The sequence below is a fragment of the Halichoerus grypus genome, chromosome 10 (genome assembly GCF_964656455.1).
Source record: "Halichoerus grypus chromosome 10, mHalGry1.hap1.1, whole genome shotgun sequence".
In the NCBI taxonomy this organism is placed as follows: Eukaryota; Metazoa; Chordata; class Mammalia; order Carnivora; family Phocidae; genus Halichoerus; species Halichoerus grypus.
The window spans coordinates 57,509,486-57,525,075 of NC_135721.1; the positions used below are offsets into that span (position 1 = coordinate 57,509,486).

The 15,590-nt window shown below is 35.2% G+C and overlaps 1 protein-coding gene and 1 pseudogene across 10 annotated transcripts in view; both read right to left on the reverse strand.

The window, feature by feature from the left end:
* The window catches only part of EHBP1 (EH domain binding protein 1), a 416,635-nt gene that overhangs the window by 74,459 nt on the left and 326,586 nt on the right, over positions 1-15,590 (reverse strand). For all 10 annotated transcript variants that reach the window (XM_078056492.1, XM_078056493.1, XM_078056491.1 and 7 more), the window contains one exon: positions 13,929-14,072. In XM_078056492.1, the coding sequence (XP_077912618.1) occupies positions 13,929-14,072 (144 nt within the window). The remainder of the gene's footprint in view (positions 1-13,928; positions 14,073-15,590) is intronic.
* On the reverse strand, positions 9,822-10,688 carry LOC118552250 (10 kDa heat shock protein, mitochondrial pseudogene; annotated as a pseudogene).

Here is a 15,590-nt window from a genome sequence, read left to right on the forward strand (position 1 = left end):
AGTGCATCAACACTCTCAGAGGCAGGGAAGATTAATAGTTAAAAAAATTAACATCAAAGTTACAAATATTTTAAATATACAGCAAAAATAAACTTGCTAAGCATTTCACAAAATAGAGTAAGATATTAAGAAATTAATTAGAGAGCTTTCTTTTCTATAGTTAATTTTTTAAATGCAGTTTAACCCCTTTTTGGGAAGGGGACTATTTCAAAGGGCTCATTTTTGCACCCACCCCTGTCAAAGAAGGTCAGAAACACTCAAGTATAAAGTCACTGCGCTGCTGTGGCACAAATAGTTTCTGCGGCTAAAATCAAACAAAGACCAATTAAACTAATCATAACGTTCCAGTGAACACAAGGAAGCTCACCTGGTATTCCTGGACTTCTTTCGTGAATTTTCAAATCTACTCAGTTCTTGGTATTATAATTACCTTGACCAAAATACTGTGAAATTACTGCTCTGATCTACTAATGGCTGCAAAAATCAAGTCGTTGTGGTTTCATGCCAAGGGGCCATAGCAAGGTGGCGCAATGATTTCTGACACAGAAGACAACTTCTAAAAACTCAAAAGGGAAAATTAACGGGATGTGGTTTACATTGCCAAGGACTGTTCATTAATTACCAATTTAATCACTGCTGGAGGCATGACATTACAAAAATCTGGCTTAAAGTTCTAATAGATTATGAAGACCACCTAAGAAGAGTGACCAAAAAATGTACAAAACAATTAATACTGTTTCACTGCTATCAAAGACACTCAGATTATTTTACATCAAGTGAAGCAAAGGAATTAGTAGCTTCACAGTGCCACCACTAGGAACTGTAAATACAATAGCATACAATTAGTAATGCACATGTGACTTTTCGTTCAAGGCATATATCCTTGGGAAAGCCAGAACATGATAAGGAGAACAAAAGAAACATTAAAAAATGAAATGAATAAAGATTTAACTCTACCCTCGTGCATGCTGAGCAATAACAGAATAGGCAATATAAAATACAGCTCTTAGTAATGGTGATATCATCCTGGGATGTTCAACACTGCACTGAACAGCCGTATGGAAAATGTCTATGGCCATTAATAGTCTCATAAAAGGAGTGTTCCTGATGCTAAGACATCTAGCCTTAGCTTCATGAATTCACAGCAATCTCAAATAAATAAGACTTTTAAGGCTAGGGGTTTTTGCCCACATAATAGAAAAGATGCTTGAGTTTTTTTCCCTCCTAACAATGATGGTGTTTTGTGTGACTTTGAAGATATGCTAGCAAGCTAACAATATGTTTTCTAAGAAGTCTAGTAGCCATTGTTAAGGTAGCAGACTTCAACTTAAATTTAGACATAATAGATAAACTATTATTTAAATCATAATGAATAAAAACCACTGCCTTGTACAGAGGCATTTATGCTGAACATAGAAGTACACTGGCATTCTTCTCCTATAAAATGCAACTGTAAAAAAGATTAGCTATACATTTAAAGTGTCTTACTGGTCTGAAACGGATTATGTACATTAAATCTTCTGTCAATTGTGTTGGAGTAAGAAATAAGGAATACATTTTCATCTTAGTGCCCTGGGTATAGACATTCCAGTTCATATAGAGAATGAAAATCCCTAAATAAAACAAAGTTCTCACTCCATATACTATTAAAGGTTTTAGATTTCTTTTTATAATATCTGATGTTCTTCTTTTAAAATTACAAATGCAAAGTTAACCTACTTCTTCCTAGTAATAGAATTGATAACATGTGTAATTTGGAAAAATAAAAATTTTAGCCTGACCTTAATTTTCAAGCTTAATTCCTAGAGGCTAGCCATTTCATTGTAACATAGTCAGTGTTCATAAACATAGAATACAATCTTATGTCATATGTATTTTTATGATGGTACATACTTAGGATACACATAAACATAAAAACTATGCAAAAAGTTTCTATCTTCAGGAATTAACAAAATGATGGTTAGTGTTTTTTACCAATTGGATGGTAACTGCTTATTTTATTATCTGGAAAAGATCTAGTGATCTTATCCAAATCTGCTACAATTATCAGCATGACAGACTAGTCCCATTTAAATCAATATTTTCCAATTAACATCAAAAGTACAAGGTTGATGTCCTACCTCTTCCTAGCAACAAAATACCTGTTAAAGGTTTAATTTGCAGAAGAGCAGCTTACATTCTTTTGGTTCTCACCAAATAAGACTTGGACTCATTACCAAAGACCAGCCGGAAAAAAAAAAGGTCACTGTATTTTTTTTTTTTTATTACTGGTCCTTACAGTTAACTAAAGACTGACCAAACTGAAATTCCTTTCCCATGTACAGTTTTATTTAGAGGATTCAAATATTCCCGCAAACTTTTAAAGATGGATACTGCAAACCTAGGACTTGCTAATATTTTGCAGTTTGATCCTATTACATGAGGATGGGCTCCTACCCCAACTGATTATAATGAGTCACTCATTATCCTTGCAGATTAAAATTGAGGAAAAAACTTTAAGTCTGTTTTATAATGTTTTCATTCTTTTCTGATCTTTCTTTTAAAAAAAAAACTTCTGGGTACCAACAAGTATCTGCAAACCATTTTTTTATGCTATATAATTTACAGCTGAAAAAACTAAAAACAAACATATTTATAAAGAATTGCCCCAATTATTTTTAGACTTTCTACTTATAAAATAGATTTTATTCTTTCTTAAAAACATAAAAGTAATAATTAAACTTATATGGCATCATTCTTCTGATATGTTCAAAGGGCTTCACAAATATCCTGACAATTTCAAGGACTGTGGGCAACAGGACTCTCATCCCTTATTCTTGGAGTGTATTGATCCTAAACTTTAGCAAGTAACTGCAAACATCTCCTTCAGTGATCTATATAATTATATGAGCATTATTAAAAGTAATGGATTTATTAAATGTTTTTTTTTTAAAGCAATTATACTCCAGTGCAAAGTAATAAGCAAAAGAGTCTGAAATAGATTGTTAAAGTCTTTTTGTGCATTTCTTAGGAAGAGAGTGTTTGGAGAAAATGAGTAATGAAAAATAATAAAAAGGAATTTTTTTTCTTGAAAAAAACTATTATATTTTTCTCAGACTGTGTGTTTAAATATACTATTTAATGAAGGAGGCTCCTTTGGATTATATAATGGCTAGACTGTTGAACTTGTCAAACTCGAGTTGTACTTTGAAAAAAATTATTTTAAAAAAGTGCATGTGGAAAACTATGAACGAAACAAATATCATACCTAAAATTTGCGCTAATAAAATGTAACATATGAAAATCTTCACAGAACAATAAGAATAGGAAGCAAAAAAACACAAATTACAGTGATTCAGAGCAATGAAATCTGTTTTCCATAAGAAAAATAATTTCAGGAAACACCTGAAACAGGTTAAATGAACATCTAAAGGCATAGACACACAAATGAATCATATAAACTACTAAGAGATCTAAATGCAATACGTGCTAGCTTAGCAAGTTCTCATTAAAACATGCAATACGGGTCTTGGCAAAAATTAAGAAAAATTAAAAGGTTTATAATATCTGTGTTTGTGAGTTGCCATTTAAAATAAGTTACAGCTTGAATCCTTCCTGAGGATAACTTAAGTAGAGTCTGTACATAAGGATCCATCAGATAATATTACCAAGAGTTGTTTTCAGTGTCTTAGAAATTGCTTCCCAGCCCTCCAGCCTAAAGCTATACTAATTTATACAAGAGGGCATGTTGGTAGAGTGGTGTGCTTCAAGGCAGACTTGGGAGCTGAACTCTAATCAGAGGTCCCAGCATATGGGAAGGACAAGTGTGTGTACGGATTTGGTGTGTACACATCATAACAACAAAGAAAGGTATCACAACGTAGGATTCAAGAAAGGAAGAAAAGGATGATACATGGAACCGTAAGTCCCAAGGTGGCCAATGTCATCTCTGTAACTGACTCAAGAAATGGGAACGGACACTTCAACCTTTTCTGCTCAGTGATAATCAATTCTGCTTTAAAGACTTTCAGACAGATATCTTCCCTGTTTACAAACCTTTACTACCAAGTAACTCCCTATAGTAACCCAAATTTTTCATGTTTAAGTTCATGTTTTTATTAGTTGACACTGAGAAAATATGAAAAAATAGCCTGTCATTATTCCCTTCATTTATTCATTGAATAAACATTTACTTAAAACTTGGTGATGGGAATACCGGGTTCTTGTACTTTGAACAGCTCACAGCTGAGTGGGAGAAAGATGTGTAATTAGATAACGGTATGGGATAAATGCAATGGGAGAGATATGTACAGCATATTAGAAAAAGATACAGGAAGGAGAATTAGCTTTACTGTTAGGAGTCATGACAGATATTCCTAGAAGAGGTATTTCAGTGGAAACTAACAAGGAAAGAGGGGCATTTCAGAGGGAGAACAGCCAATGCCTGACGCAGGAATTGAAGAGTATGCCACATTCTCTCTGTAAGCAACTTAGTGGAGCTCGAATGTGGTGTGAATAATGAGAGAGAGGAGAGAGATAAGGATAGAAAGGGAGGGAACAGGATTCGCAAGGACCTTGGTATAAGGCCATGCTGCAAAGTTGGGAAGTTTATTCTCTTGGTAAGTGCAAGTAGTTACCAGAAAGATTTTGAGCTTTCATATACTCAAATTAGTACTTACACTATTTCCCAGTTTTCTCTTCTTTATATTTTATAAGCCTGTCTTTCCATATATGTAGATATTTGCTTCCAATACTTTATTTCTCTGAATCCTCTGTAAATTCTCACTTTCTCTCAGCCCAGAACTAGACACAAAAGTCTTAAAAGGAAGTAAACCTATACTCAGTACATGGACACTGTCCCATGCACTATATGCCTCAAGTACTCCAACATCAATTATTAAAATAGCTCTTCTCATTCTTCTTGGTATGCATCAGAGGGTCCTAGGTTAATTTTATAGAAATGAGTTGAGGGGCACCTGGGTGGCTCAGTCGGTTAAGCATCTAACTCTTGATTTCAGCTCAGGTCATGATCTCAGGGTCGTGAGATCAAGCCCCACGTTGGGCTCGGTGCTGGGTCTGGAGCCTGCTTAAGATTCTCTCTCCCTCCCCCCACTTGCTCACGCTCTCTTTCTCTCAAAAAAAAAAAAAAAAAAAAGAAGCAGAGTTCAGAAGGAGAAAAGATAGAATTTGCTGACAAAGTCCTAAATCAGCGTGGAGTCAATCTTGAGTATGGAACAGTAAGCTCTTCAGTGAACTCTTAAAGATTTAAGGTCAATGTCTCATTTATTCAATACTTAAGGTCACTCCTGGGTACCAATTTTTTTTTTTTAAACTCATGGAAATTCTCAGGTAAACTAAGAGCACAAAAAGCAGTGGGTAGCAGCAGGTATACCTCTCCCCTCCAGCAACTTGACTTTGAGTACAGTGGCCTACATTATGATGGGTAAGATAATTTACAATAAAATTTAAAATAAGAGCACTATAAATTAAGGCACAAATTAAAGCGCATAAACAAGTGAAAATAGTAGCAATCAGTTCACTAAATTAGATGCCAGCTTTTTTTTTTTCAGTTAGACCTTCTTTTTAGTTACCAGAAGTCTTTTGATCTCTTCAGAGTGAAAGAGATGCTGCCACTGAAGTGGGAATGGCATTAGTCATGGTTCCCTTACTCCCTTCACCGTGGACACCTATTAATTTGAATGTCACACAACGAAAAAAAAGAATTTTGCTTCCATTTTATAAATGGAAAAACAGATTTAGAGAAATTAAGCATTTTCCAGTTTTAGTATCACTTAATTCACATTCAATTGCTCCAGAGATGAAATTGGGCATTTTCCCTTTTCCTTTTGTGTCCCAAGTTGGCTATACTAGTTTTCCAAAATATGGACAGTATTGCTAAACAATTCTAATCTGTACATACAAGAGCTATCAGAAATGAGTGGGTTTGGGGTGCCTGGGTGGCTCAGTCGTTAAGTGTCTGCCTTCAGCTCAGGTCATGATCCTGGGGTCCTGGGATCGAGCCCCACACCGGGCTCCCTGCTCAGCGGGAAGCCTGCTTCTCCTTCTCCCACTCCCCCTGCTTGTGTTCCCTCTCTCATTGTGTCTCTCTCTGTCAAATAAATAAAATCTTAAAAAAAAAAAAGAAGAAAATGATCAAATTAAGAAAACTATCAATGTCCTTGGAAAAAATATCAACCTGATTATCAAACTGCATACTAAACTGAAAATTTAAAAAGCAACAGGAAGGTCTAACTTCTGTATTTGTGCAACTGAACTGATCTGCCATTTTATATTCTCCTTCTTACATCAATTCATTAATATAAGCTATAAACCCCACAGAGTATCAAGTGTCAAAACTAGAACAATAGTCATAGAATATAACATTTAGTTCATTAAACTGATGCTCTTCATTAACACATCTATACAGGGCTTGACTTATCTGAAAAATAAGCTACAGTAGAATGCACAAGAAAGTTTTAAAACTGAGTTTATTTTTTATTTTATTTTATTTTATTTTATTTTATTTTGGGGGGAGGGGTTGGACAGGGAAAGGGAGAGAGGAGTCCAATGCTGGGCTCAATCTCATGACCCTGAGATCATGACGTGAGCTGAAATCAAGAGTCGGATACTTAATTGACTGAGCCACCCAGGCACCCCTAACGGAGTTTAAACTATGACGGAGAAGCAGTTGCAACAGTATCTCCTATGCCACATGCTCTTCCTATACCTCTCATTCAGTGGTGTGGGGTCTATGTCTCTGCTCCTTAAACCTGGCTGGAGCTTTCTGTCTGCTTAGGCCACCAGTATAGCAAAGTGATGCAACATGACTTTTAAAGCTAGATCATAAGAATGCTATGCATGTCTCCTTTACTCTCTTGGGACATTTGCTCATAGACTCAGCCACCATGCTGCGAGGAAGCCCAAACTAGCCCAAGTGGAGGGACCATATGGAGAGGCTATGTGTGGGTATTCCAAATGATGGTCTAGCAGAGGTCCTGGCCAAAACCCAGTCCCAGACGTCGTGGAACAGAAATAAGCCATTCCCACAGTATCCTATCCTAATGCCTAGATCACAGAATCTGTGAGCATAACCAATGGCTGTTTCATGCCAGTAAAGTGATTTTTTTTATGCAGCAAAAGATAACCTGAAAGAGGAAGGGTAAAGAAATTATCTTTGGGACTGTTTAAAGCACGGTTTCATTTGCAGTAGGATACAACTTTGGGTAAGTGGGAAACAAATGCAACAAAGTGACCAGCTAGCCATGCAGCATGGAGCTGCTCTTTCTGGGAAAAACAACAACTATAACAATAAATGAATACGAGACCAACCCAAGTCACATTGGTGGCAGTCCAAGAAACAATGAGATATTTTATGAGATACCATGATTATTTTTTTTTTATTTTTTAAAGATTTTATTTATTTATTTGACAGCAAGAGAGACAGTGCGAGAGGGAACACAAACAGGGGGAGTGAGACAGGGAAAGCAGGCTTCCCGCCGAGCAGGGAGCCCGATGCGGGGCTTGATCCCAGGACCCTGGGATCATGACCTGAGCCGAAGGCAGACGCTTAACGACTGAGCCACCCAGGCACCCGAGATACCATGATTATTACTCATCAATTACAAACAGTAGTCATTGAGAATTTCATGTCTTCTCAGTGTGAACAGGACTGCTATTATTAAATATGCCATTTATTCCACACCTAGGCACAAGCTAGTAATATCAACTGTAGAAGTGAAGAGTTCTTACCACATCTCTCTCCTTAACACACACACATACACATGTTATCTTAGAGAGACTGAAGTCAAGTTTTTTTGGGTACACTAAGAAAACAACGTGCTAAAAATATTTATTTTGGATACCAAAAATTTCCCTAGTTTAAAGTATTTATCTTAACATGTCATATTTTTAAAACAGAATGAATAAAGGGAAAAAACCCCATAAAAGCCATTTGTTATACCACCACTTAGAGATAAATATTGCTACTATTTTGATGATTTTCCTTTCTGTCTTTTTCAATGTATTAAAAAAAAAAGTCTGTATCATTTCAAAATGGAGTTTATATGCCATATATATTTTATATCCTTCTTTTTATACAAAAGGACATTGTGAACATTCTCCTATGTCCTTTCAATATTCTTTCAAGACATCATTGTATAGATAAGTTTTAATGGCTACATAACAAGTATATTTATGGTATAATTTGCTCATTCCTCCATTTTGCACAATTACCATTTTGTAGTTTTTGCTATTACAAATAACATTTTGACAAATAACATTTTGATGAAAACCTGCATACAGATCTTTGTTAATAGAATTACTGGGTAAAGGGGAATGAACATTTCTTGATGAAGTCTAACTGCTTTCCAGAAAAGTGTGGCAAGTTACATGCAACCAGCGGTATAAAAGAGTCATCAATAAAATGTCACCGCCATCATGTTTCTTAAAATCCAAGTTACATATTTTACAGATATGGTAAGATGTCACAACATAGAATAAGAGATGTTTTGGGGCACCTGTCTGGCTCAGTCAGTAGAGCATGCGACTCTTGATCCCGGGGTTTTGAGTCTGAACCCCACGTTGGGTGTAGATATTATGTAAAAATAAAATCTTAGAAAGAGAGATGTTTTAGTAAGTAACTTCTGATGTTGAATTCACACTAATATAATTTAGATAAAAGTTTAAGTTTTATTTAAAAAATACAGAGTGCCTTAAACAGAAGGGATGACCAATAAAATATTTGTTGAGGGGTGCCTGGGTGGCTCAGTCGTTAAGCGTCTGCCTTCGGCTTAGGTCATGATCCCAGAGTCCTGGGACCGAGCCCCACATTGGGCCCCCAGCTCGGTGGGAAGCCTGCTTCTCCCTCTGCCTCTCCCTCTCCCTCTGCTTGTGCTCCCTCTCTCTCTGTGTCTCTCTGTGTCAAATAAATAAATAAAATCTTTAAAAATAAATAAATAAAAAGAAAGTTATTTTGGGGACGCCTGGGTGGTTCAGTTGGTTAAGCGTCAGACTCTTGATTTCATCTTAGGTCACAATCTCAGGGTTGTGAGATCAAGCCCTGTGTTGGGCTCAGTGCTGGGTGTGGAGCCTGCTGAAGATTCTCTCTCTCCCTCTCTTAAAAAAAAAAAGTTATTATGTTGATGCTGTATTTTATTTGTGATAAACTTTGTTTCCTAATTATTTTAGGCTCTAAAAATTATGGAGAATGTATATAGCTCTATCTTGTTCCAGTGTATTGATTTTAAATTCAGAATACTTGAGATTTAAATGATCTATCTGCCAAGTAGATTTTTAAAACCAGTTACTTTACCTATGTGTGAATTTTACATATGTAAGTAATTATCATTGAATGTTTATTGAGCACTTACTGCTTATTAAGCAGGATTCTAAGTGATTTAACATGGATTTTCTTCATTTACTCTCCATAATTATTGTATGAGTTAAGTATTATCACCCCTATTTTACAGTTGAGAAAACTGACAAATTAATGAATTGCCCATGGTCACACAGCTAATAGGTAACAGAGCCAAGAATTGCACCTAGACATTTTGATTTCAGAGATTTTGTTTTTAAAGCATTGTGTTATATTTCCTTCTCCCTTATTTTTCTGACATCCTTGTGAAGTAGAAAGAGATACTATTCTTTTATCTTTTGTAGAGATTATGAAAATGAATTAGTAAAGAATATTTAAATTTACCAGGAGTCGCAGACAGTGACAAATGAGGCTTACACTTCAAGTACCCAGACTTTTTAAAAAGGTGGTGTTTAGTTTTTCATTTGGTTCACACTTTCAACAAATATATTTTTTTTAAGATTTTATTTATTTATTTGACAGAGAGAGACACAGTGAGAGAGGGCACACAGCAGGGGGAGTGGGAGAGGGAGAAGCAGGCTTCCCGCCGAGCAGGGAGCCCAACATGGGGCTCAATTCCATGCTTAACGATTGAGCCACCCAGGCGCCCCACTTTTTTTCTTTTCCTTTTTTATTTTTTTTGGATACCATTAGTTTATTATAAAAGAGAGACATGAAAATTATTTACATGATGAAAGATTTCACAACTTCACTGGAATGGGCAGCTTCACTTCCATGCCATTTTAATAATGATTTCAGTCCACATACTTTCCGATAATGTCACCATCTCTAAATAAGAAATAATCCTTATCATCTAGAACTACTTTGGTGCCTCCATATTCTGGGAGAAGAACTTTATCTCCAACTTTCACACTAACTGAACTAACTGGTTGAATCTCTCCACCCTTTTCTTTAGAGCTTGATCCAACAGCTACTACTGTTGCTTGTGACACTTTTCCTTGAGATTTTTCTGGAAGCATAATACCTCCTATGGTTACAGTTTCAGCTGCACTCCTTTCAACTAAAACTCGGTCAAAGAGGGGAAGAAACTTTCTAAACGCCTGCCCTGCCATGACTCCGGCCGCCGCAGTTCATACTCTGCTCTGGAGCTGCCGCTGTGCAATAACTTTCTTTTTAAAGAGATAATTCTTTCTGTGGTTCTTCATTTGACTGGATCCTTTTCACACATCAAATCTTAGTTCAAATGTCCCCTCCTCAAATCACTCAAGCCTTCACATATTTAAATTATCCTCTACTGTGCCACACAGTTTTCACACTCTAGTTATTTATCTGTCTCTTCCCACCATAATGTAAACTCCATGACGGAAGAAGCTTAGCCTTTTCCGTCACTATGAATATACTCAGTTCAGACATTCAATAAATATCTGACAAGTGACCAACAAATTGATGATATAACAGATGGCTAGGCACTGAAAGAGTTGGCATAGAGGTTACAAAACTTTTTCAAAGATGGCCCACGAGATTTGGGTTTCTCATTTTTATCATGACCTACAGTTTAAAAATATGGGTTTTTTTTGTTTTCTTAAAAGTATGTTTTATATCAAGATTGAGTAAGCACATATATCCACATAACTAAAGGAAGTGTCAGACAAAAATACTATGCTTACTATATGTGATGAATTCTGAGATTTTTATTCCATTCTATTCTTTTTCATTAAAAATAAAATAATTACTGCAGCCCACTAAACTGATTTTATACCATATTATTGTGTAAAGACTTGAAGTGTGAAAAACACTGCTCAAGGTCAGAGGTTATTAAGCTCGTATCTGAAAGGAATGTTTAAATATAGGCATGGAAAGGAAGAAATAAAAGTGTCTGATCACAAATGACATGATCACCTATGTAGAAAATCTGAAAGAATTGGGAAAAAAAAGAATCTCTTGGAACTAATAAGCAATTATAGCAAGGCTGTAGGATACAAGGTTAATATACAAAAGACAATTGATTTCCTATATACCAGCAGTGAACAAATAGAATTTGAAATTAAGAACAAAATATTATTCACATTAGTGAAATCTAACAAAATATGTACAAGATCTGTATGAGGAATATAAGGAAATCAAAGAATAACTAAATAAATGAAGAGATATTCTATGTTCATCAGTACAAACACTCAATTTGCAACAGAGAGATTTGATAAAAGACTATAGCCAAAATACATAAAGAACTACTGAAACTCAACAATAAAAAAACCACCAACCGGGGTGCCTGGGTGGCTCAGTCAGTTAAGCATCTGCCTTTGGCTCAGGTCATGATCCCGGGGTCCTGGGATGGAGTCCCACATCGGGCTCCCTGCTCAGCAGGGAGTCTGTTTCTCCCTCTCCCCGCTCCCCCCTCCCCACTAGTGCTCTCTCTTTTACTATCTCTCTCTCTCAAATAAATAAAATCTTAAAAAATGAAAAACACCAACCTTATTTAAAAAGGGGCCAATGGCCCCTACAGACACCTCTCCAAAGAAGATCTACAGATTGCAAATATGCATATGAAAAGATGCTCCACATCATTTGTCATTAGGGAAATGTAAATTAAAACAATGAGATACCACTAAATACCTATTAGAATGGCCAAAGTCTGGAACACTGACAACACTCAATGTTGATGAAGAGGTGTAACACCACAAGAATTCTCACACACTACTGGTGGGAATGCAAGATGGGACAGCGATTTTGGAAGATAGTTTAGCAATTTCTAATAAAAGCAAACATACTCTTACAATAAGATCTAGCAATCATGCTCCCTGGTAATTACCCAAAGGAGTTAAAAACTTATGTCCACACAAAAACCTGCACTTGGATGATTATAGTAGCTTATTCATAAAATGCCAAAAATTAGAAGCAAACAAGATGTCCTTTAGTAGGTGAATGGATAAACCGTGGTACATCCAGACAATGGGATATTATCCAGCACTGAAAAGAAATGATCTTTCTAGCTGTGAAAAACATGGAAGAACCTTAAATGCATATTACTAGGTGAAGGAAGCCAATCTGAATGATTCCAACTATATGACATTCTGAAAAAGGCAAAATCACAGATACAGTAAAATTAGGTTGCAGGGCTTGGGAGTGGTGGAAGGGATGAACAGGTACAATAGAAAACTCTTAGAAAATCCATAATGATGGATACATTTCATTACACATTTGTCCAAACTCATAGGATGTAAAACACCAAGAGGGGAACCATAATGTAAGCTATGGACTTTGGGAGATTATGATGTGTCAATGTAGGTTTATCAGTTCTAACAAATGTATTACTCTGGTGTGGGATGTCATTAAGAGGAGAGGCCATGCATGTGTAGGTACAGGGTGTATATAGGAAATCTCTGTACCTTCCCCTCAATTCTGCTGTGAACCTAAAACTGCTCTGAAAAAAATAAAATCTTAATTAAAAAAAAAAAGAGCATGTAGTTTTGTATATGTGAGTTTGGTGGTAAGGCAGGATGTCAGTTTTCAGATTCATGAATAGTTTCCTGTCCTCTTAAATTTAAGGGCTTCTATTATCATATATTCATTATTATTTGTGAAGCACTACATAAAAATGTGGTTTTTTCAATTTTTATTTATTTTTAAAGATTTTATTTATTTATTTTGACAGAGAGAAAGAGAGGGAGAGAGCACAAACAGGGTGAGCGGCAGGCAGAGGGAGAGGGAGAAGCAGGCTCCCAGCTGAGCAGGGAGCCTCATGTGGGGCTCAATCCCTGGACCCTGGGATCATGACCTGAGCCAAAGGCAGATGCTTAACTGACTGAGCCACCCAGGCACCTCTAAAAATGTGGTTTAATATAGGGATGGCAGTATATGATAGAAAAGAGCACTGATTCTACAGTCTGAGAAAGCTCAAGTTCAAATCCTGGATTCATCATTTACTAACTCTGCAACTTTGTACAAATTACCTTACCTATCAGCCTCAGTTTTGTTATCTGGAAAATAGTTGAACATCTATTTCATGGGGTTAAGTAAAATAAAAATTATATAAAACATCCATTATAGAGCCTGCATTAAATGGTAGCTATTCAATAAATGGTAGGCATCATTATTATATTCTAATATTTCCAACAAAATTAACTTCCATAGCTAAAATACAATCTTAAACAAAGTATAATAAAATTATAAAATGTAAATTAAGAAAAATAGATTATTCATGTGTATGTAGAAATTATATTCCAAAATCTTACTTTTCCTCATAGCTAACACTGCTGTATAGGAATAATTGCAACATGTTCTTCCATGTATGAATTTATCAGCTCAATAAATGTACCAAGTTACCCCCCCATATACAAAGTCTCTGGAAAAATGATTTAGCAAGAACAAACTGATGGTTTCCAGAGGGGAGGTGGGTAAGGGGATGGGTGAAATAGGTGATGGGGATTAAGGAGGGCACACATTGTGGTGAGTACCGGGTGATGTACAGAATTGTTGAATCACTATATCATACACCTAAACTAATATAACACTATACATTAACTAACTGAAATTAAAAACTTTAAAAAAATGACTTAGCAAAAGTATAAATAAATTACTCCCCTCACCCCCATGATTGCAATTAACAATTTATGGCTTTTTAACCAATGTTCCTTACATCACTTAGCTGCCTGTTGCAGAGTGGTGTGGCTGCGTTGGTATTCTGCTTATTCCCTGCCTTTAAAGCTGCATCTCTTCTTGCTTGCTCAAGCAGAACTCTTGCTCTTTCCTTAAGTTCTTCTTGTCTTGATAACATTCGATGCTTAAAAGCAAAAATACAGAATTAGGAACTCAAAAAAAACCCCATATAATCTATATTTATAAATTAATCAATGGTTTTATTATCTGTCAAAATAATAGAGATCAGGAATAAGACTGTAGTTTTATGAGATTACTTAAAGAAAATATTAATGTTGACTAGAAACTGTAGAAAGTCTTGACACACAAGAAATATATCTTTGCTGCCTAAAACTGGATTACATTTAATTTCCATTTGTATTAGAATATATTCCCATAAAGTACAATGTCCATATGTATATTATATACATTCTTCATATTTGCTAATCACAGTCTAACTTGGGAAAGACATTTAAAAAAATTTTTATTTCTTATAGTTTTATAGGACTGATAACAAGGTGTCTTCCAAATTGGTATGTTGAAAGATATTAAACATCTGTGGCAATAATCCTTTAAATCCTTGACAATTAACATTTATAGAAAATTCAAAACTATCATATTTTGTTTAAAAAAAATAAAACTAGTTTTCACCAATGCTCACTTACCTTACAACAAAACAATTAACCACATCAGAATTGGAAGAGTATTTTCTTGGATTAATTTGTAATCTTACAATATATTTTTGGATAACAACAGGTAATGACCAGCAATGGAAATGCGTTCTTAAATGATACATTAATTCAAAGCACAAATATCCATAATGTTTATAGTTCAAATTCCTTTTTCCTTCCAAAAAGTAGCCAACTTCTGGCTTTACACAGCTATTACTATTACTCTGATATTTAATTTCTTTTACTTCCCTATTATTGTATAGTTTTGGCTCAACTGTAAGTAGCATTCATGGTCAAGGAAGAGTTAACAAACAGTAAACATAGTTTTCGGTATAAAGTGAAACTTAAAAAAATTATTACATCATTTTTAGGTTTCATTGAGATTTTTATGTTTTAATATAACTATTTTTAAACTCCTGCAATCTTAAGCAAGGAAAGATTTTTTTAAAGTATACAGTTCAGTGGTTTTTACTATATTCACAAGGTTGTGAACCATCAACACTATCTAATTCCAGAACATTTTCATCACCCAAGGTTTTAAGAGGATTAAACAAAAATTCTTCACTTAAAAGATATAATTGAAATGTATAAGTGATAATGATAGATTTTTCGTCATGTTAATAGGATATAATAGAATAGAACTGGGCATTGCGTTTAAACTGGTTACAAATCAACACTTTCTCTAAAACAGACCAGATTAGTTAAATGAACACTGAATTTGCAGTGAAGACATCAGGCTATTAATCCTTCTTCCACTAATAATAAGCAATGTAACATTGAATGGTCACTTAGAAAGCTATACTGTATTCCATTACACGACACATAAGAACCTTGGAGAAAGAAAGACCTTGGTTCAAATACTAGATACATCACCTAATTGTGGAACAGTTACTCAATCCCTCTAAGCCTCAGTTTCCTCATCTATAAAATGGGGATAAAAACAGATCAACTCTCACAAGGATAAAGATTAAGTGATATAGAGTAATGTACTG